Raw genomic sequence first — 21,486 nt, forward strand, 5'->3', positions numbered from 1 at the left:
CAGAAGACATACTATATGTCATATTTTGGGATCTCCATATGTGCGCATTAACAACTACATATCTTCTTCATAAGCTCTAAAGAATTATTTATGCTATAATGAGGAAAATGAGCAAATTAAAAAGACAACTTTTCAATGCCTACTCTTTAAGGACAGTCCCTAAGAGCTATTCATTAAATGTAATGAAAAAAGTAAGACTTCCACTAAAGCTCCAGTCTATAACTTGATATGTTCTATGTTATAAAACACACACACACACACACACACACACACACACACACAGACTTAGGTCATGGAGCACTGCCCTCTGGAGTTTAATTCCTTTAGTTATCCAACAAATATTTACTAAAGGATACTGAGTGCCAGGCTCTGGGACACAAAGCACAACAAAAGGACCCTTTCTCTGTGATGACAGTCTACCATCTTGTCAGCTTGAAAACCAACTAAAAAACATACAACTACAAAGCAACCTAATCCAAGAGAGTCACAGGGAATCTGAGACTAAGCAAATAACAAAATAACAAATAATGAAAACCACTTTTCAGAGCTCCATGAATAAAGAGAATGGGAGGATATGATAAAGAGACAAAGAAATACAAATGGTAAAGACACACAAACCAAGAACGAGAAGATACTGAGAGATTCGTGATGCAATCCAGCAAGAAGCTGCAAAATGGAACTGTTGGCAAACATGGGCGGGACTGTGTGATACGTTGGGGGAGCGTGGACTTTCAGCACCTGCCTCATAGGTACTTGCTGTCTCCCTTTTTTTAACCTTGACACTAATTAACAGTAAACACATCTAAGTGTTAAGTTTAAATGGAAAAGTACATCAAAACCAAAGCAAAAGCCCTGGAAAAAACTCATCACATCACATCACTCACTAAAATATAAATACATCCCTGGCTGGTGTGGCTCAGCGGACTGGGCCCCAGTCTGGAAACCAAAGAGTCGCCAGTTTGATTCCCAGTCAGGGCACATGCCTGGGTTGTGGGAGGTCCCTGCTGGGGGAGTGTGAGAGACAACCAACTGATGTTTCTCTCCCTCTCTTTCCTCCTCCTTTCTCTCTCTCTTCAAATAAATAAGTAAAATCTTTTTTAAAAATTAAAAAATTAAGAATAAGTAAATAAACACATCTGCTCTAGAAACATATGCAAACACAGGCAGTAAAGTCATAACATTGGGATGCAGGAGTCACGCTGTAATCCTGGGCTCCTGAAAATTTGTGGGACTTAAGAAAATACCACTGTTTCCCTCTTACCCATACGTCTATAGTTATAAATACAGCTTTCATGCCACTGAATCATCTAGCTCAACAATCACCCAAAAGCCTCCCTTCAAAACAGTGCACTCCTACTCTAATTCCATCATATGAAAATGAGGGCAACATTAGAAAATCATCTTTTCTTTAATTTACCTCAAAATTATGACTATGTTTAAATGATAACTAATATTTGTTATGAAAAAACAGAACACTGTCCTCTAAGTATAAGAGCATAATTGTGAATATATTTGTAAATTTTTACAGAAATATGCCAGTGCTGGTGGGAACCTTTCCGTTCTCAGGTTCACACACAATGGCAGCTTTCACACACAGGTGTCAGGGCAGATATAACAGAAGAGGAAAGAGCTCCCGGGGCGAAGACCAAGACAAGCTGATGAAGTTACACTATGAAATAATAAGCCAAGGTGTAATTACGTAGTAAGAAACCACCACCCTTACGAGATAAGAAAAGAGAAAATGAAAAGTACGTTTTCTTTAAAAATCTCTTCCAATAATCCTTCGTTTCCTTTCATAGAGACCTTCCAGTACATCTCCATGTTCCAGGTATTTACATGACAACATAGTGAGTGCTCTTTATTCTCCTTGCCACCTTTTTTTTTGGTTAATAAATTTTAAAGAACTTTGTGTTTTCTGGAGAAATTTTGTAAATGCCGTGGCTGCATCAGTACAAGAGCAGGCGGCTCTGCTGCATCTCAGCGGTTCCGACCCAGCTGGAGCAACCCGGTTCTATCACAGAGCTCCCCTCCCACAGCCAGGCGCCTGGAGGACCGAGAGCAGGGCGGCCGTGTAGTCGGCAACGCCTTGCCTCTCGGTGAAATCCAGTGTTGGGTGTCGGCTGACTGGCGTGCTGCACTGAATACTTAAAAAACAAACAATGTAAAGAAAAGGTAAACATCTACCCGACTAAATGATGTACGGAAGTTTAATTTAGTTGTGAAAGCTTATCAAATAAAAACAGGTATAATTGATACCATGATTTCACTTTTCAATGACTCACTAAATGTTATTTGATCATAAGAAAAATACCAATTTAAACATTTCCTCTTGAGGATGTCTGTAACTATAATTATAGCACATTCCAACAAAGCAGAATAAAAATTTTTCTTCAGCTACATGTTTTATTAAAAGCTGTCTGCTACAATAACACACTGGAGAGAGAAGACAGGCTTTACTCGGAGCAGCACCAATAATCTGACAAGGATAAACACGGGGAAGCTTTATCTGTCCATACAATGCTCAAGGAAGCAGAGAATGTGCAGAATCTTACAATGGTTGTCTTTTATTTATATTCCAAAAAAAGATTTTTGCAGCAACTGCCAAAGTAATATTTGCAACTACTGCCCTTTTTGCTCTCCAACAGAAGTTCCAGCACATGCTACCTGTAATTTATAAATTTGGCCTTCTTCTTTGCAAGTTTATACTGTTTTATATTTAGCCAATAGGTGGTATATCTTAGTTCACTGATTTTAAAAATTGGTAAGCATCACCAACCCAACACAGAACTCAGACAACAGGTACCCAAACATACACTGAGCAGACATTATGGTATTACTTGTTAAATTTCTATCACAGCAATCCTAGGTAACCAGGTAAATATTCTCTTGTGATATCATTTTGATATGATACAGTTTGAGGTTCCTTGTTTCATGTCTATTCTAATAAGAATAAACACTTGTGTTACACTCTTCCCCTTTAACAAGGGACAAGCACTGATCTGTGAACAGTGGATATGGTTGGCCGACTGGGGTGGGGGTGAGGGGAGGAAAGAACACTGATTCCACTTTCTAAGGCTTCCTGGGGAGTCCAACCAAGTCACTGACTGGCAGCTGGATCGTTCCACGGTGCCGTCTACACCGCACTCCTCTCCTGGCTGCTCAGTACCGTCATTCCCACCACAGGCGCCATCTTCCCTGGGAAGCCTTCCCCGGCTCTCGCAAGCACAGCTGTCACTCCCTCACCTGTCTTCCACACACCTGCTGCAGATGCCCACTGTCCCCTGCGTCAGGACACACTTGACCTATCCGTGCACGGGCCTGACTTCTCCCAAGGCTACACTCCTCAGGGTATGAACCCTTTTCATCTGCATCGCCCCAGAAACCACAGAGAGCTCAGCCCATAAAAGATGATCAACAAAGAGTCACTGAATAAATAAGTGAATCAATAAGTGAATGAAATTAACACCTACCTTGAAAACCTGATTACATCAGACAGTCATTAGGAGTGGTTTTTAGAGAATCTTGTTTTACTTTACGATAGACTTGAATATGCATAACTACTAAAGTAATAACTCATGAATCACTACAAAGTCAAGTTTTTGGATTCAGATATTCCATAATATACACCAGCCAGAAAAAAAGACAAGAAACGAACAAAAAAAGATAAATGTGACACTTGATGCTTTTAAAAAGACTCCTTTCCAATTCCATCAGCTGCTGTTCACAACATGTGCTCCTGTGAAAACTGCGGCTGGAAGTTGGCTGATACGCATATTAAAGTAGAAGTGTACGCTGACACCATATCCTTTATTATTATTATCCTGTTCACGATGTAATATCATATGGGTAAAAATAGAAGCTAATCCTGAATATTTGCTATGTGCTTAGCACTATATCATTTTATTTAATTCCTACAACAATCCTGGTAACAATCCCATTATCTCTGCTTTGCAAATGATGAAACTGTGGCTTAAAAAGTTGGGGTAACTTCTCAAGATCACAAACCCAGGAAGAAGTGATACTCAAATCCAGGAGGAAATGTTGGTGCTCACTACAGAAGGAGATGGTGGCTTGAAATTTTAGGCTCTGCTACTTACTACCTTGGGACCTTGGGCAAGTTCCTCACGGGACACTTGGGAATATATGGTGAAACTTCCATCACATGTAAGAACATATACTGTAGTGTTAGGAGTTCATAAATAATATTTTAATTTTTCTCTCAAATTTTGAAGTCTTAGAAGGAATAAATTAACAAAGCCTCTACATGCTACACCATGAGCAGCCATTACAAGTATACAGTTTGTTATTTATATAAAATAGTGACCTGCCCTGGCTGGCGTAGCTCAGTGGATTGAGTGCAGGCTGCAAACCAAAGTGTCGCAGGTTCGATTCCCAGTCAGGGTACATGCCTGGGTTGCAGGCCATGACCCCCAGCAACCGCACATTAATATTTCTCTCTCTCTCTCTTTCTCCCTCTCTTCCCTCTCTAAAAATAAATAAATAAAATCTTTAAAAAAAAAAGAAGGAATTTAAAAAAAAATAGTGACCTGACACCCAGAATTATGGTTTTGGGACATTTCTGCTCAGATAGCAAAATAATACAAACTATTCTGAGCATAAACTTCTAATATATGTATATATCTTTTATTATTTATTGTAATTATGCATACATGCTACCGTATTATACTGTTATTTTTATATTGTTAATGTTCAGTCCTAATTCTCTGCAGCTATTTGTACAAGTTTAACCATATTTGACATTCCTGATTTCAGGTTTTTCATTAAGAAGATATTAAGAGTTTGTATAACAGCACAAGCATGTAAGTTTTCAGTGATAAAATCACAGTGATATTTAAATTTGCCCAATGTGTCAAATGTCCTTCACTATAAATAACATGAGTTTATTTACAAAAGTAGTTGTCCTCTTATCCATTATCATAACATGAATGCTTACTTGATGGACAGATTAGCGTTTCTGTTTTAAAATATCTTGCTATGCAACATCTTATGACAGCAATCTTTTTTTTAATTTCTTAATTGTTTTATTGTTGTTCAAGCATAGCTTGGTGCATTTACCCCACACCCAGCCATCCCCACCTCCCTCCCCCGATTCCACCTCGCCAGCCTTCGTTTGTCCATGAGTCCTTCATAGTTGTTCTGGCAGCAATCCTTTTAAACTGCTCACCCACACTATGAGTTACAGTCAAATTAAAACTACATAATCTGTAAATCCACATAATCAAACACACGCAAAACGCAAAACTCTAATACTCTGAGAGTGAACAGACGAGTGTGAGCCCCGCAGTTACTCGGCCCCGAGGACCGGAAGCCCTTCCCTCCCCCAGGCCCCTCCTGAACTGCACGGGACCGGCGGCCAGCGGGCCCAAAGACCCGGGGAGGTCTCAGTGCCACAGCCCGGCAACTACCAGCGCGGCTTCATGTCCTTTTGTGTTTGCAATTTAAAAATATAGATGAAACTTTAGACATCCTGCCCAACCCCACAGCAGTGGGTCACCGTGCCCATGCCACTGTAGAAAACAATCGTAAAAAATGGTTAAATGGTTTAAAAAAGACGCTGAATCTAGCAACAACTGAATATATTAGGCACTCAAAAATATATGTGGAAGGGAGAGGGCAAAGAGTGAAGAAAGGGAAGAAGGAATTAGAGGAGTTAAAGAATTATAACAGCTGATATATCCTGAGGAACAAGTCTTGGTTCTCAAAACATCACATTTATGAATTGAGATTTTTTAAAAAACAAAAATGATGCTATTATTTAAAGTTTGTGATTTATAGATTAAGACAGTGGAAGGTGAGACCTATGAAGACCGTCCAGGATCAAGGAGAACCTGTATTCACCATGCTCCACAATCAGTCTTTTAGACAGAGGCAAAGGAACTTTCACTGGACCCAGAGGCTCCTGACAGAAGACGGATCTGGGCGACTGCCCACATCACTGAAGTGCAAGGTCACGTAAGCGCAGAATGCCTTTTCATTTCAAGTTAATCTGATTTTTAAAATTACACTAGGAGACACTTACATTGTGAACAAGTGAAACTATATAAATCTCAAACAACAACGAAAGGTTAATTGATTGTACTTGAAATATAAGTACATTACAGTTTGGTAAATAGTTATTATGAAGTCACTAAAAGGAAAAAAACGAAAGCCAAGCCACAAAGTGACGGCAGACGACGAGGGTGCGCTGTTCACCGCCTCCCAACACTGTTCGGCACGAGAGGCGGAACACTCCGCTGCCCCACACCGACGCGCTCTGAACCAGGCCCCGAGCAGTTCCGACTGACGGGGCTGTGAAAACAGATTCATTTAATACATCCTATGAGCGTAACAGGAAAAGAGCTCCCTACCTTTGTGATGAGCAGTCGGTACACATCCAGCATCGCCTGGTTGTCATGGCAGCCTGCTAACAACTGCCACACCTCTGCCCTCAGAGCTTCGGGGACGCCACTCTTCACCAGAGTCCACAGCCCTTTCGGTCGTGCCCCAAGGTTGTTGTGCCTGGGAACACAAGCAAATAAAGCACTCAGACTCCCCGCACCGCGGCCGAACTGCTGCCTGGAGGGAAAGTACACCGATGAGTTTACACGAAGAGCAAGCCTGGGCCCAAAGAAGGGAAGGGCATGAACTGACGATAGGGTTTAACTCTGTGATGTTTCTGACTGTTTTCTTGATCTCACCTTCTTTATTGTGAACCATGTTATTCCATCACCAAAGAAAGGTTTTTCTTTCTCTCATTTACTATTCCTTATTTACCCTATAGACTTACTCACAATATTAAATGTGTTAACTAAAGGTTTCCAGGCACCATTTCAAGGCACAAAAAGAACCATCCGAACCCCCTGGGATGAGCGCACTAAGGCAGGCTGGCAGCTGCTGTGTCCTCTGGCTCCGGGGGCGCAGAGCCCGGTGCTGACACGCCCTCCCCTGAACACGTCCGGTGCGTGCCCCATCCTGCCCTAATCTGGCTACCGAGACTGCGGGACGTCTGGGCGGAATGCTGGAGCTTGAGAACTATCTGACGCCATACGGGTGTACGCCTTTATTTTTCTTTGACCGGGCTAATTTACACTTCTCGATAGATCGAGGATAACATGCAGAAACCTGATAATAATGCGTAAGGATTTTGTCCTTAGCTATTCAAATGATTCCTGGCAATGCAAATGAACTGTCTGGTGGAGAATATAAGCCTCTAAATGAAATCCTCATTTTCATTGGCTCTAATATATTACTGGTTCCTTCTTAGTTAATGCCAAATAAACTCTGAGATGTGTTCACTTTATATTTGTACAGGTAAGATAATTTTCTTTGTTTAAGAAAGGTGAGGCAGCTGGCCCCTCTTCCTCTTAGAGTATCTTCTCACAGACATAACAGGCTCAACTGTTTGGCTAGGAATCTGATACACCTAGTCTCCAGATTTTACAGTGAGAAGCCACAAGCCTTCCAGCCCTCGGATCTACAAACACACATCTCCAAATTATCTCATGAGTCTCTCAGGATTTGTAGAGGAGATTGCCACCAGTAATATTCACTTGTCTCTTAGAAGTAGTTTTAGCCCTGGCTGGTGTAGCTCAGTGGATTGAGAATAGGCTTCGAACCAAAGTATCGCAGGTTCGATTCCCAGTCAGGGCACATGCCTGGGTTGCAGGCCACAGGCCCCAGCAACCGCACATTGATGTTTCTCTGTTTCTCTCTTTCTCCCCCCCTTCTCTCTCTAAAAATAAATAAATAAATCTTTTTTAAAAAGTAGTTTTAACTGTTCTTTCATCTACTTGATTGTATAAAATGTGTAAAACTCATCCCAAACTTTGTACTTCCTCCTAGACTACCTGCATGCACATAATCTGATATGCATGCCCGATAACAGTGTTTTTCCACATGTCTACACCGCATGGCAGAGTCTTTTTTTGGCACGATTTTTTAATTCATGATTATCTTTTTTAAAAACTCAACTATAATAAATACAGAGTATTTATAATAAATATAAACAGGGTACCTTCTTTTGTAGTTTCAGATAAAACCCCAAAACGTAAAGTAATAGTTTTAGTCAAGAAGAATAAAACAGACTAAGTTACAGTTTATAATCAGTGGTCAAATGAGAATTTCTAAACTCTTCAGCCCCTTTTAGTGGTAATAGACTTAGTAGAGAAAGGAAATGTAACCCTTAACAATAGATATCTAGGGAGTAAAAAGGAGAAAACTGTATTTGAAGAATGAATAAAATAAAATAAAAAAATAGATATCTACATGTATTGGCAATACAGCATAAAACTGACTACTCTGAACAATGTTATGTCTTATAAATAAGACTATACTGGAGGGAAGGCCTAGGCAAACATAAGGAGTATTTATTTATTTATTTTTAAAGACTTTATTTATATATATATTTTTAGAGAAAGATACAGAGGGAGAAAGAGAGGGAGAGAAACATCAGTGTGCAATTGACTCTTGCGTGCCCCCAACTGGAGACCTGGCCTGCAAACCAGGCATGTGCCCTGACTGGGAATCAAACCAGTGACCCTTTGGTTCGCAGGCTGGCACTCAATCCACTGAGCCACACCAGCCAGGGCATATATATATAAGGAGTATTTATAAATTTTATTTTAACTTTTATGTTTTTAAAGTACATTAAAATATTAAGATATATGACACATTGATTTTAATACAAATTAATATAAAATTTAACTAGTACAACATAAATTATGGAAACATAAAATTTTCAATTAAAAAAATGAATTTTTACCATCTTCCTAGCAATTCTCCCCAAGAATACAGGATCTTCTCAGGACAATCCTTAGACACATCACCTGTTCCACTTGAGAGTTCATTATCACTCTCTGTAGAAAAAACACAGAAACAAAAACAATAAACATTATATTCCATATTATATTAGATATCTATATATTATAAAACAAAAAACATGACTCAGTGCCTATAAAAGACAAATGATACTTTTGTTTATATTATTACACCCACTGGATGTATTATTACACCCATTTACTGTTATTACAAAAATAACATTAAAAATTTCATCCATATAATTTATCCTTAGTGCCTAGTTACATACTTTCAAATCATAAACTTTTTATGAAAATACTTATCTATACTCTATAGAGTACAAAATTTAAAATGTCTACAAATAAACAGAGTAAATACCTACAAATACAAAGAGTAAAATTTAAAAGTTAATGATAATACAGGTAGAAATTTCTATTTGGGGCTCTATTCACCAGATTAATATTCTCAAATATTCACACTTTATTAGTGAGACCAAAATATACTAAAGCCTATGGTCAGATATATATGCACACGCACAGAAACAATGCTAGAAACACCTATACAATACATACAGACACATCACAACCTGAAATGTAAGAAGTAAGGTTGTAGACATATAGTCATATATACAAGATATTGTATAAGACTAAAGGAAACTATTTGGCCTTTCAAAACAGCAACTTTATAAAACATCCCAAGTTGTGAAGTGATAGTTTTATAAAGAATTGGATGGGGTGACAGTTTGCAATCACCCACAAAGATCAGGGATTCTCAGCTCCAGAAATCTTTTAAGTGGTAAGAGAGTAAATGCAAGAGGCACGATTCACCTACGTTACGACAAGGCCTCTGACACAGCGCTACACGAGACAAGGCGGGAGAGCCGCTGCGTCGACGCCAGAACAAGCGAGCTGAAACTCCGCCGGGCTGACAGCAAGCGCCTGGCTCGCTCAGCACTGTCACAGCGCAGCAGGGACCGGCCGTAAGTCAATCCCACAGGGTCTGTGTTAGCGACAGCACTGCTTAGCCTGCTACAAATCCAATGATCCAAGGATCAACTAATTCCTGTCGGTGGATGTATTCAGCACCAAAACACATCAATGTGATAGGTAGAGGTTTATTTGGCCAGGTGAAAACATTTGGTCATGTGCACACAAAAAGATTTTTATCACAGATTTAGTAAAATAGAACCAAAACATATGAACACAGACAAATGCCTCAATATCTTTAGGACAATACTGATAAGCAAGATTTACAAAACACATTTTATTCAAAAAGTGAGCATTATTCTGGAAATTGGAATAAAGGCTAAGAGAGTAGACACATCACTGCTCTAGAATTACCTCACACAAGCAATTCTATGAAGTTTGCAACAGTTCACCATGAAAATAATACATTTTTTAAAAGCTAAAGCAAATGAAGTATTACTACGTATTGAAGGGACAATGTAACCAAAAACAACTAAAGCCTTAATATTAAAATATCTTCAAGAACTATCCCATGAAAACAACTATCCCTTATAACCCTTATAATTTCTTCCTCTAAACTGAGGCACTTTTGAGAGTGAAAAGAAACACTATTAAAAGTTACACCGAAAACAGATAAACTCAGGCTAATAGGGACTTCTGGTCACCCTTCTTTTAACTGGCACCAAGTATAATGGAATTATTTATAAATTGGAATTCAATTAAACAGGGCCTAAGATGATCCTACCCTTATACTCCATTTTGCTCCACGGCAAATTAATATGCCAGATTTATAAAATATTTAGAAATTTGTTAATGCTAAACTAGAGAACAAAATCTAAGAACACAATAAAAAGGAAAAAGAAAAACGGAAACAAGCACTAATAGGCATCATTACTCTTGATTATAATGCAAATCAGAAAGTACTACTAATGCAAATAATCTGTCAGATTCTTATTATTCTTGTTGGAAAAGGAATCCCAAAGCATGAAACAAAACCAAGATGCCACATGAGCAAGATTAAGAAACATGACTAACTATAAATTAAAAATGTTTAGAAGTAAGGTATAGAGTATAATTTTTTAAAGCAGAAAAAGATCCAACATATGACACAGGGCTATTTCCACTAATACACCAAGGTCTTAGTAAACCATAAAATAAAGAAAAATCCAACATGAAATTGGGCCAAGGACATGAACATAGTATAGGCCACAATACATAAAATACAACCAGCCAATAAAGACAGGCCTAACTCAATAACTTTTCAGTGCAAATTAAGATGATACAACATTCACCAATTAGACTGGCACACAGTATGAAAAATAATAATAGTGTTGGTAAAAGTATGGGGAAACAGGAAAAAAGACTGATATTCAAATAAGAGCAATCTTTTAAACTTAGTAAGATTTGAAATTAATGCACTATTTGATCCAGCAACTCCACATCTAAAACCTTTTCTCCAGAAATACATGTCAAAGAGAAACATGCAAAAAGATTTTCACTGTATCACTGCTTGTAATAATAAGAAACTGAAAACTATCAAGAATCTACCAAGAAGTTTTACTAACTAAATTATGGCATAGCCATTCAGAAAATAATATCCAGTAGTTTAAAAGAATTGGGTAACAAAAGAGTAATCTTTAAGGACGGTTTTATTTTATTTTTTAGGATTATTTTATTTTAATAATATTGCTTATATGACTACAAAGACCACTGAAATAGCTGTAAGAATATACACTAAACTATTCACAGCTATTATGTCACAGCATCTAAGGGTATCTTATCACCCAGGAGGCACTGAGTAAATAAATATCTAGGGGATGACGAAAGGAGATGAGACTTTGGGCAGTGGGTACACAATGCAATATACAGATATGTCTCATAGGTATATGTAAACCTGAAACGTATACAATGCTATTAACCAATGTCACCCCAATAAATGTAATTTTTTAAAATTTGGGAGAAAAGAGGAAAAATAAACAAATATCTAGGAAACACACCTATCACTTAAGTTTTATACTTCTATAATGTATATTCTCGCCTTTTACAATAAGTATGCTATAATAAGCATGGGGAAAGGATTTTTATCCTTTAGACAGTCCCTGCTGCTTCGTGAAACCAAAAACCTATCATTATAAACCTCTAGTAGCATGCCATTAAAACCACCACTGGTAACGACAACGTACTGTCTTCCCGACAACCTTCCACGTTACCGCCCACCACGAAAAGTGAACCGGAACTGTAGACACCGAGATTAGCAGAGGGGAAGCACAAGGAAAAGGGAAGAAAGTGAGCAGACGGGTAACACCACACCGCAGATGAACACTGACACAGGGCGGACAGCAAGTCAGGGGCCGAAGAATCGGATGAAAACTCAGACTCATCCCAGGCGTTTACTGAACGTCTTGCCTTTTCTGGTTTATATTCTAGGCACTATTCTAAGTTTTACAGGCATTGTGCCATTTCACCCTCTGAATAACCTAGTGAGGTCGTCACAACCGGTTTGCCCACCTTGAAGATAAAAAAACCGAGGCACAGAGAGGCTAAGTAATTCACCCACGGTTACCCAGCTAATGGAGAGAGAGGGTTCCATCCCAGTTTGAATCCACAGTCACAACTACCTCTCCATATAGTGTTCCCTACCACGTTTCTACAGGAGGCTGCACTCGGCATTAGTGAATCCCAGCCTGTGCCACATGACAGCATCCAGTAAATGCTAGGAGAACGGAAAAGCCAGACATTTGAACAACCAGCCCCAGAAACGCTGAATCAGGAGCATCAGACTTAACAGTGAGGCTTCAGGGATGGAAGCCCCTGATGAATAACAATGAAACGGATATCCCAGAGACAGCAAGAGTGTGAGCCCGACTTCCATCCTCCCTGCTGCAGAAACCACTGACCAGGAGGGTTTCAGATACTTACTGGCCATCCTGCTAGACAGAAATATAGGGGGCTGAAGGACAGTACCTTAAAGTTCCTACTATATTAGATAAGACAGAGCTTCTAGAGAGGATGAAAGAAATAAACTAAGACAAAAATAAGAATGAAGAAGACGTGGGAGACCAAAGTGCATTAATGAGCACAGTGAGGAGGGCGGTGAGGAGAACGTGACAAAGAAGACAAGGGAAAGGAGGGTGCAACCATGAAGACATGCAGAAGGGAGGGTAACTGAAGCTTCTGAAAAAACTGTATACAATACAGTCTACAATACACAGCAAAAAAAGGAGGACAAATGATAGAAGGCTGGGAGGCCCATCCTTGGCTTAAGCATACTTTTTAAATATTTTACTTATTTATTCCCAGAGGGAGGGGAAATGAGGGAGAAAGACAGGGAGAGAAACACAGACTGGGCACCAGCCGGGGACTGAACCCACAACCCAGGCATGTGCCCTGACCAGGAATCAAACCCGCGACCCTTCACTGTGCAGGGCAATGCCCAGCCAACTGAGTCACACTGGTCAGGGTGGCTTCCTTGTACTTCTGCTTCAAAATCCAGGCTAGGGATTACCCTCTCACAGCTGAGCTGAGTGCGCCCCCTCTGGGCTGTTCATCACAGCCCTTAACACACAATGTCATGTGTCTGTTTTCCTCTAAATCTCCTCCTGTCAGATTTCCCATTTCACGGCAGTGAGGACTACACTTTCACTTCTATATGCCAAGTGCCTAGATTGGTACTTGGTCACAAGGGTGTCACAAATTGCCCGAATGAATGAATAGTTGGAGGGGAGAGAAGTAGAGAGAAGGTGAATCTGTTTCAACTAGAATAAAAGTGTATGCCTAGAGAACTGGTGACATCGCTCGGTGTGGATGCGGGGAAATGGGAGCCAGGCTCGTTCAGCCATTCATAATGGGCCCCGGAGCCAGGCGGCCTGGGTCTCGAACACAGTCCCACCGCTCTCTAGCTGCGGTCCTGTAAGTTACTTAACCCCTCCGCTTCAGCTGCGCATCTCCAAAATGGAAATAATATCACGAATCTTACAGAGTCGTTGCAGGAATCAAGCAAGTTACTACATGGAAAACGTATATTACAGTGCCCAGCAAAAGGCAAGCGCTATATAAATGTCAGCTACCAAAAGCTGTCTCATTCAACAAGTGTGAATGTCTACAATGTAGAGTACTGGGACAGGAGCCAGGCTGCATGGTTTGAAGAATGAATGAGTCGGAAGTGAGACAGTAAATGCGGAGTTTAATTGGTTCCAACCCGTGAAAAACAGGGAGCTGAGACGGCGACAGAGCTGGAGGGAGCTGCAGGGTCAAGTGGAGCACTACGCCCCCTTCATCGGCCCCCTCCCGGGAGACGGGCCAGTTCTTCCTCCCGGCCCCCGCGCACACTCCTGCGGTGGCAGCTCTAAGGCTGTCATGAGAACACGCCCGTCTCCACCGTTTACTCGTACACTCATTGTCTGTAACACTCATGGTTTTTTAACGTGTGTTTTCCCTCTCGTGATCCAAGCTCTGCGAGGGCTGGGCCCATGCTCTACGTTCTTTCTGTAGCAGCCTTTTGCACACCATAACACTCAAGTGTGGAATGAATGGGAAGATTCCTTTGTTACTGCTTTATTTTAGAACTTGTTAATACATTTAGAGTAATTAAGTAGTTCCAACTTCTCTATAAAGTTTAACTTTAGAAGAGGTGTCTGGGAGATTGAATTTAGGAAGTAGCATTTGGGTGAGACTCCTCTAATATTCCCCACTTCAATTCTTTTTCAGGAACGCTTTCCTCAGCGACTTCAGTTTCCCCACCCGTGGTGGTCTGGTTCAGAAAGGGGGACCATACGGTGTCCTCCAGGTGTCCTCAGGCTCCTACTACAGAACCACTACTTTCTTCAATCTAAACATCAGTGAGATGGAAATAACAGTACCAACACATCGTGGTGTAAAAATTAAACGAAAATGCCTGTGTACTACTGAGCACGGTGCCTGGCACACAGTGGTACTCGATGTCAGCTGTCTTTAATATTATTATTACTGTCGCCAAGTCCTCGGTTTCCTGCCCAGCATTTCCAAGTGACTAAGACGTATTCCACATCTGCCTTTTACTATCTACTGATTTCTGATGTGCCGAGAGCAGAAACCAACTGTGCCACACCAAAAGAAGATAAACAGAAGTAAATTTTTAGATCAAACAAAATAAGTATGTATGATACTTCAATCAAAATAATTTAAGGGCTCTCTCTTAACTTTGGCCACTCCCTGCTTTGGAAAAAAAATACGTTTCCATTAGCGATGTTTCTCATCCTAGTCATAAAAGAAAGTTTTCAGAACTTGTATCAACAGGCATTATAAAAGGGAAAAGAATATACACAGACACAGTACTTTTTCAAAACAAAAGCTAAAAATAAATCACAAAATTAGGAGCAAATGGACACAAACATCTCCCTTCTTTTCAGTTGAAAGATTACTCAGAAAATAAGCTGAAAAGTAGGCACAAATAAAATGTTGCTGAGGGTTTTTAGAGATTTTTCCCTAAACCCTTTTTAAAATAAGCAGTAAACATTTGCTGAAAATAGTAAGAGATTCACAGTTTGCTATACGCTCTCTTTTAAATACACTGGGGAAAAAAAACCCAAAACCTTACTAATTGTGCAAAACCTGTAGGAGCACAGGTCAACTTAAAATGCTACAAAAGTGATTTATTTTGATTACTTAGTAGTAAGTAATGTCATTTGGACAGCCAAAAACTGTAACCACACTTATATGACCTCGAATAGAATTTCTCATTTCTCACACGACAGAGTCAGAATATACTTGATCTATATGGAAGTTGATACATAAATATAAATCATTAAACATAAGATCATCCTTAACTTCTGGAAAATTACATTTCCGATGGCCAAAAACGGGTGATTTTTTTAACAGAAGATTCGGAGCAGAGGAGACCACACGTGGCACGATGTCTTTCCACCTAAGTCATCCCTGTCACTCTAAATACAATTACAGTTTCTAATTAATAATCCCTACAGTGGCTAAGCATAAATGACTAATAATAATCTATCATTAATCACTGACACTTGCCCCCCACACTCAAGAGAAGTAGAGCAGCCAAGAACCCCACCTAAGGATGAGTCCTTCATGTAGGTATGTGCTACTTTTTACATTGTTCTGAGCTACTAATGACAGTTCAAATTTATTTAGATATTTATTTACATATTGTATTTCAGTTATTTGAAAATGCACTTCAATGTTCTGCCCATTTTCCTTTTTTCAGATTGTTTTATTGAGGTATGACTGACATACAAAATGCTACAGATATTTAATGTATACACTTGAAATGTTTGGAGAGGCTAGTAAAATATACTTAAAATGTGTGAGTATGTCCATATAAATGTATTATCTATGACTCTTTTTTCAAAATAAATTGAGGAGCGGTAAGTAAGAAGTATTTATTTATTACCTATCATCACACCCCATATTAGAGGTAGAGACAACGTATCTGGTTATGTCAGAGGTCTTCGAATCGCCCCCAGGTACCCGGTTCACCAGGAGGACTCACAGGACTTGGCATACAGTTGTACTCCCACTTACGACTTAATTCGGTGAGTGGACACAAAGCAAATTCAGCAAAGGGAAAAAGCACGTGGGGTGAAGGCTGGAGGAAACCAGGACACACTTAATTCCTCCAACACGAGCTGGACCAACATGTGTGAAATGCTGTCTACCAAAAAAGCTCACCAGAGATGCAGCAGCCAAGGTGTTTATTGGGGCTGGTCACCCAGGTTCCTTCCGCCTAGCATGTTCCAAAGTGCCAACTCCAAAAGGAAAAGAGGTGTTCGGCACAGACCACACCGCTGGCACACACAGGCCCGGCACAGCGAGCCAGTCTTCTCAGTCAGGGAATGGCGGGAACCCCCTTAAATTTAAGTCTCCCCACATTCAGCAAGGGCCAACCTCACAAGCATGCCTTCCTAAGGACAGCAATCGGAGGCCTGCGGTGCTCAACATTTTCTGCACGCTTACTCACCCCTGTATCGCCTACCGCAATTCCTATTAACAGATTTGTAAAATACAATATGGTGTTCTCTGAATCTAACATTTCAAAGAGATTTCAATTCATTAAATAAATATTTACTTAACACTTGCCACACACTAGGCAATGGGAACTCAAAAAAGAATAAAATACCATGTTTCCCTGAGGAACTCACACTCTAGAAGGTGAGAGAAATGAATTAAAAAAGACTGTATTTGTAAATAAAATATTTTAAGAGTTATTACAGTGGTATGTTCAAAACACCATTAGAGCAAGGTGGTACAAAGACTAACCCTGCTTCAGTGTGTAAGGGAAACCTGCCAGAAAAAAACAAGGGAGAAGACAGGGCATACTTTAGCCAGAAGTGGTCAAGTGTTACCTCTGAATAGGTAACCCTTGAGCCTTGAACTGCGATCTAAATGATGAGAAAAAGGAGGCCAGTAGAAGTTACCTTCCAAACAAGGAACAACACCCGCGATAGCACCATTTGAGGAGGGTCCATGTGAGGGAGACCCCTAAGTGCCCAGTTTATTACGTTATCATGTCCTCTCCATGCAGTGAGAAACTGCTGACTTAGGAAAATAGCTACCATAAACGAAGCCTATAGCACTAGTACATTTGTATCTTATTTGTATCTACCCTATCCTTTTATCAAAAAAAAAAAAATGATGAGACAGAAGTTAAAAATAGGTACAAGTAAAATGAAGCAAAAATCAATTATTCATGCATCCAAGTGTTTAGGAAGCGTTCACTACATGAGCAAGCTTAACTAGGTGAAACAGACACGCTCCTGCCTTTAAGGAGCTCAGTTCTGGTAGAGGAGAGGAAATGGACACAGACACAGGACGACAGGGCAGGATGCATGCTGTCAGAGAAACAGGACCAGGACAGTCAAGGGTTGCAGCAGGGTAGAGAAGATGCCTTGGATCACAACTCCCAACGTAAAGCAACACACAAGAGGTAAGTAGAAAACTCAGCTTTGACCTTCCCCACAAACAAGGTGAAGAAAGAAAAAAAATGAAGGACTGCATACACAACTCTTACCTGATAAAAGGTTAAAAAAATCATTTCCATAAAAGTGATACCATTTTCTAACCTGTGTGAGTAACTTATCTAAATCCTCATATAAAATGCCCTGAGTAACGTGATAAATCCTGTCCAGGAAGGCGTCTTTGCCGCACCTGTAGAAGCATCTCTACTCCAACCTCGGGCTGAAGCAGAAGTATGACACTAGCATGACAGGAGGGGCCCTCCATCACCCAGCCTCCATGTGACCTCTCACCTCATGTCCCACCCTTACAGGTGAACCACGTGCACTTTTACTGCACGTGTAGAGTGCCACCCAACACCCAGAGCTCCACTCGACCCGGAAGGCCTCCCTTACCACGGCACCCAAATACTTCTAGCTAAATAATATGCATTAATCAAGACAGCGCTCAGATGCGTAATTTCTAAGAAGTCTTCCCTGAATCTTCAGGCCAAACTAAGTTCCTTTTAGTGAGTTAACATCATACCCTGTTCATGTCTTGTCACTTCATTTACTACATTTCACTAAAATTACCTGTTTTGGGGTCTTTTTCTTCAACTAGACTATAAGCTCCTGGAGGAAACGTCACATCTTATTTATTTTTGTGTCCATCGCACTTGGCCCACTGAAAGTTTATTAAACTTTTGCAAACTTGATAAAACCTACTGAATAACTAATCTGAGTTCCAGATGGCTTTCTAGCTGATCTGGGAATCACACTTAAAAAACACAGAACAACAAATCATTAACGTTTCTTTTGGAGAGGACATCCTGAATATCAGTTGTCTACCTTTTCCACAGTCTGCAATACAGACTCTTCCAAACTGAGATCATTAGTAAATGCCCAGCGACCCCTTGGTCTGCACTGTGGACAGAGAAGCTCCATTCCCCTGCACACGTGTTAGGGGAATGGTGGCAGAATGAAATTGTCCTGCAGGGGTCACACAGTCCTCTGTAAACCCACACACGGGTGGAGGGCCGCTGAGTCTCAGCGGAAGTGCTCCGTAATCAATGGTTCGCAGCTCTCCATGCCTGTCTCTCACTCGCACAGGTAGCCCATTCTCAGGAATGACATTCTCCGACGCACACAGTGAGTTCTTAACTGAGGACACGCCCTCTGGAATAACAACCTACTCCCACATATTGAGAATTGCTGTTCTAACAAATATTACTCCAATTTGAAAAGATCACATAATCTGATGTACTAATCTGCTATGAGCATGTTTATAACCTAGAACAATTTCTTTCCTTAAAAAAGAAGTGATAAAGGCCAGCATACAAAATGTGACTTGTCCAATGGTCAGACACTCCACTGAATTCAAGCCATAATCCATACTTCCGCTTTTTGCCCTAAAATTTGGGTGCTGGTCACAATGAAAGGAATCTGTTGTGTCATTCTATGATTCAGGTTTATTATTCTACTTATACAAAGTGTCCTCTTTTCAAGAAAAGTAGTGAGAATGAAACTCAAGTTTTTTTAGGCAGTTTAATCCCTTAACTGAATAACACGACCATTATAAATATTCAAGAGGAATCCAAACTCTAGCCCTTGGAATTCAAGTTGTCTTCCTTTGAATGTCTGTCCTGTTAATACCTTTATTTCATGCACGCCTCTCTCCATCTCCGGGCTGTGAGCTCCTGGAAGACTGGAGCTGCTCTTGAGCATATAATACAGTGCCTCCCATGTAACAGGCACTAAATCTGACTGAATGTAGGAAGAATGGAAGGAAGGAATCCAGAAAGGGTGAGCGGGACAGGGCAAAGCTTGGGAACGGTGCAAGTAAGCAAGAGGAAACTGGCACCGGAGTCATAAAGGTTACGGGGAGGAAAGCAATCGGTGACCAAGACTATGAAGCAGGTCATGGCCAGGTAGTTCTGAAGGGACATGAAAAATTCAATACCCTTATTTCTCTGACATAAAATTTGTTTGTGGTTTTTGTACCAATGGCAAGGACAAATTAAAGCTCTCATTATCTAAAGCCAACCTTGTTTTATTTTTTTAAATACTGCTCAAAAGATTTTAATGGGCTCAAATGGGTAGCACTTAGCATTTTTCCTGAATACTCTGCCCATCTCTAGCTACAGCACGATGAAAACACTGACAGCAGTCTATTGTGCAAGCCCTTGTGCTGACATACATTTCACAAACATCTACTCCGGCCCCGACATTAAAGGCAGTGCGATATTTTTAGCACTAAGTTTTCGGAAAGCTCTGCTTTCTTCCTGTAGTTACCAGAGATCTGAGTCACTCAACTCCTAATGCCATTTTCAAAACGCAGGCACACCATACCGCCCTGATGTGACAAGGGCCATAATATCCCCAACTGAAAAATCAGGCTCTTTCTTTCTAGATACTAACAACTGCTAAAAAGAACGGCATATGAATTACTTCCATAATGTGTCTACAAACAGTTCGTAAGTTTTCAGTCTTGCTTCAGCTAAAGGAGTTAATTGTTTACAGGATGCAATTATAATCAGGAGCCTGTGGAATAATTTGCTTGTTGCCCACGTATCTATATATCTATATCTATTTATCTACCTGTGTCTGTGCGCATTATTCTCTGGTAAGGCATCTACTCATATCTTGGCCTATTTATTTATCTGGCTGAATTTGTTCTTATTACAAGTTTTACCAGTTTTTTGAATAATCGGAATGCGAGTCTTTCTTCAGCTATGTGTTTTGCAAATATTTTCTCCTGGTCAGAGGCTTTTCATTTCACCCTTTGAACACTGTCGTTCACAGAGTGGACACCGTAAATTTAATAAAACCCACACCGATTTTTTTTCTTTCATAAATGACTTTGTAAAAAGTAATCAGGAGCCTGGATTCTGGTCCTGACACTGTCACTTAATCTAAGGGCCTCAGTTTCCAGAACTATAAATGACATAGTTCAGTAAAATCAGAGTACATTTGTTGTACAAAATACATAACACCTGAGCTGTTGCCAGGCTCCAAAATTTAAATATTTTAATGATTTGAGGTTAGCACAGTTCTCCTGATTTTAACAGACTGTAAGGAAAACCCAACAACTAGCACCCTCCTCCTCGGGGCTTCCCCGCAGACTCGGGCCTGGGCGTCCAGCTGCTCTCAGGGACTTCCGGCTTCATCCCCCTCCGCCCCCCCACCCCCTCACCCCCCACCCCCAGCATGAAGCTGATAAGCAATGGGGTCAGCCCACTGAGAGGAGGGCAGTGCCTGAGGAGGAAAAGGGAGATTCCAGCAAGGGCTTAGCCTGCAAAAAAAAAAAAAAGTTTTAGGGAAAAAACAAATAAACAAACAAACTGTGTGACCTTGGGCAACCTGCTTTACCTCTTTAAGCTGCAATTTTTCTGTTCAAAAAGGATAAAATACCAGCTCATAAGGCTGGTGTGAGAATTAAATGGATAATCCACATAGTTTTTCAGACATGTCACTCATTACCGTTAATGACTAGACAGTGGAACTGACTGCCTTCTGAATCGGTTACTCAATCTGTGCCCACAGAGACATGCCCACCTGCCGGGTATTGAGGGGACTCGATGTCAGCAGATGCCTCAAGGACCTCTGCTACTCCAAGGATTCAGCGAAACCATGCAGCTGGATCGCCACCACCGGGTGTGTGCACAGCCACACCAAGCTGGGCAAACCATCTTTCAGTCCGAATCCCAGTCACTAAGTTGGCAGCACAAGTGGGTTAGGCGGGCCAGCGTACAAATGCTCCCAGACACAGGACTCTGGGCGGGGCTTCACAGACC

The 21,486-nt window shown here is 40.6% G+C and overlaps 1 protein-coding gene and 1 long non-coding RNA gene across 5 annotated transcripts in view; both read right to left on the bottom strand.

The window, feature by feature from the left end:
- Positions 1-21,486, bottom strand: part of RABGAP1L (RAB GTPase activating protein 1 like) — a 454,513-nt gene that overhangs the window by 314,099 nt on the left and 118,928 nt on the right. For all 4 annotated transcript variants that reach the window (XM_028530695.2, XM_036015478.1, XM_036015477.1 and 1 more), the window contains 2 exons: positions 8,762-8,855; positions 6,369-6,519 (listed from right to left, as the gene is read on the bottom strand). In XM_028530695.2, the coding sequence (XP_028386496.1) occupies positions 6,369-6,519; positions 8,762-8,855 (245 nt within the window). The remainder of the gene's footprint in view (positions 1-6,368; positions 6,520-8,761; positions 8,856-21,486) is intronic.
- On the bottom strand, positions 1,108-5,047 carry LOC118498183. Its single transcript, XR_004900705.1, has 2 exons — positions 4,548-5,047; positions 1,108-4,324 (listed from the first exon to the last, which is right to left on the bottom strand). It is a non-coding gene; the product is annotated as an uncharacterized LOC118498183 (long non-coding RNA).

Source organism: Phyllostomus discolor, chromosome 14 (genome assembly GCF_004126475.2).
Source record: "Phyllostomus discolor isolate MPI-MPIP mPhyDis1 chromosome 14, mPhyDis1.pri.v3, whole genome shotgun sequence".
Lineage (NCBI taxonomy): Eukaryota > Metazoa > Chordata > Mammalia > Chiroptera > Phyllostomidae > Phyllostomus > Phyllostomus discolor.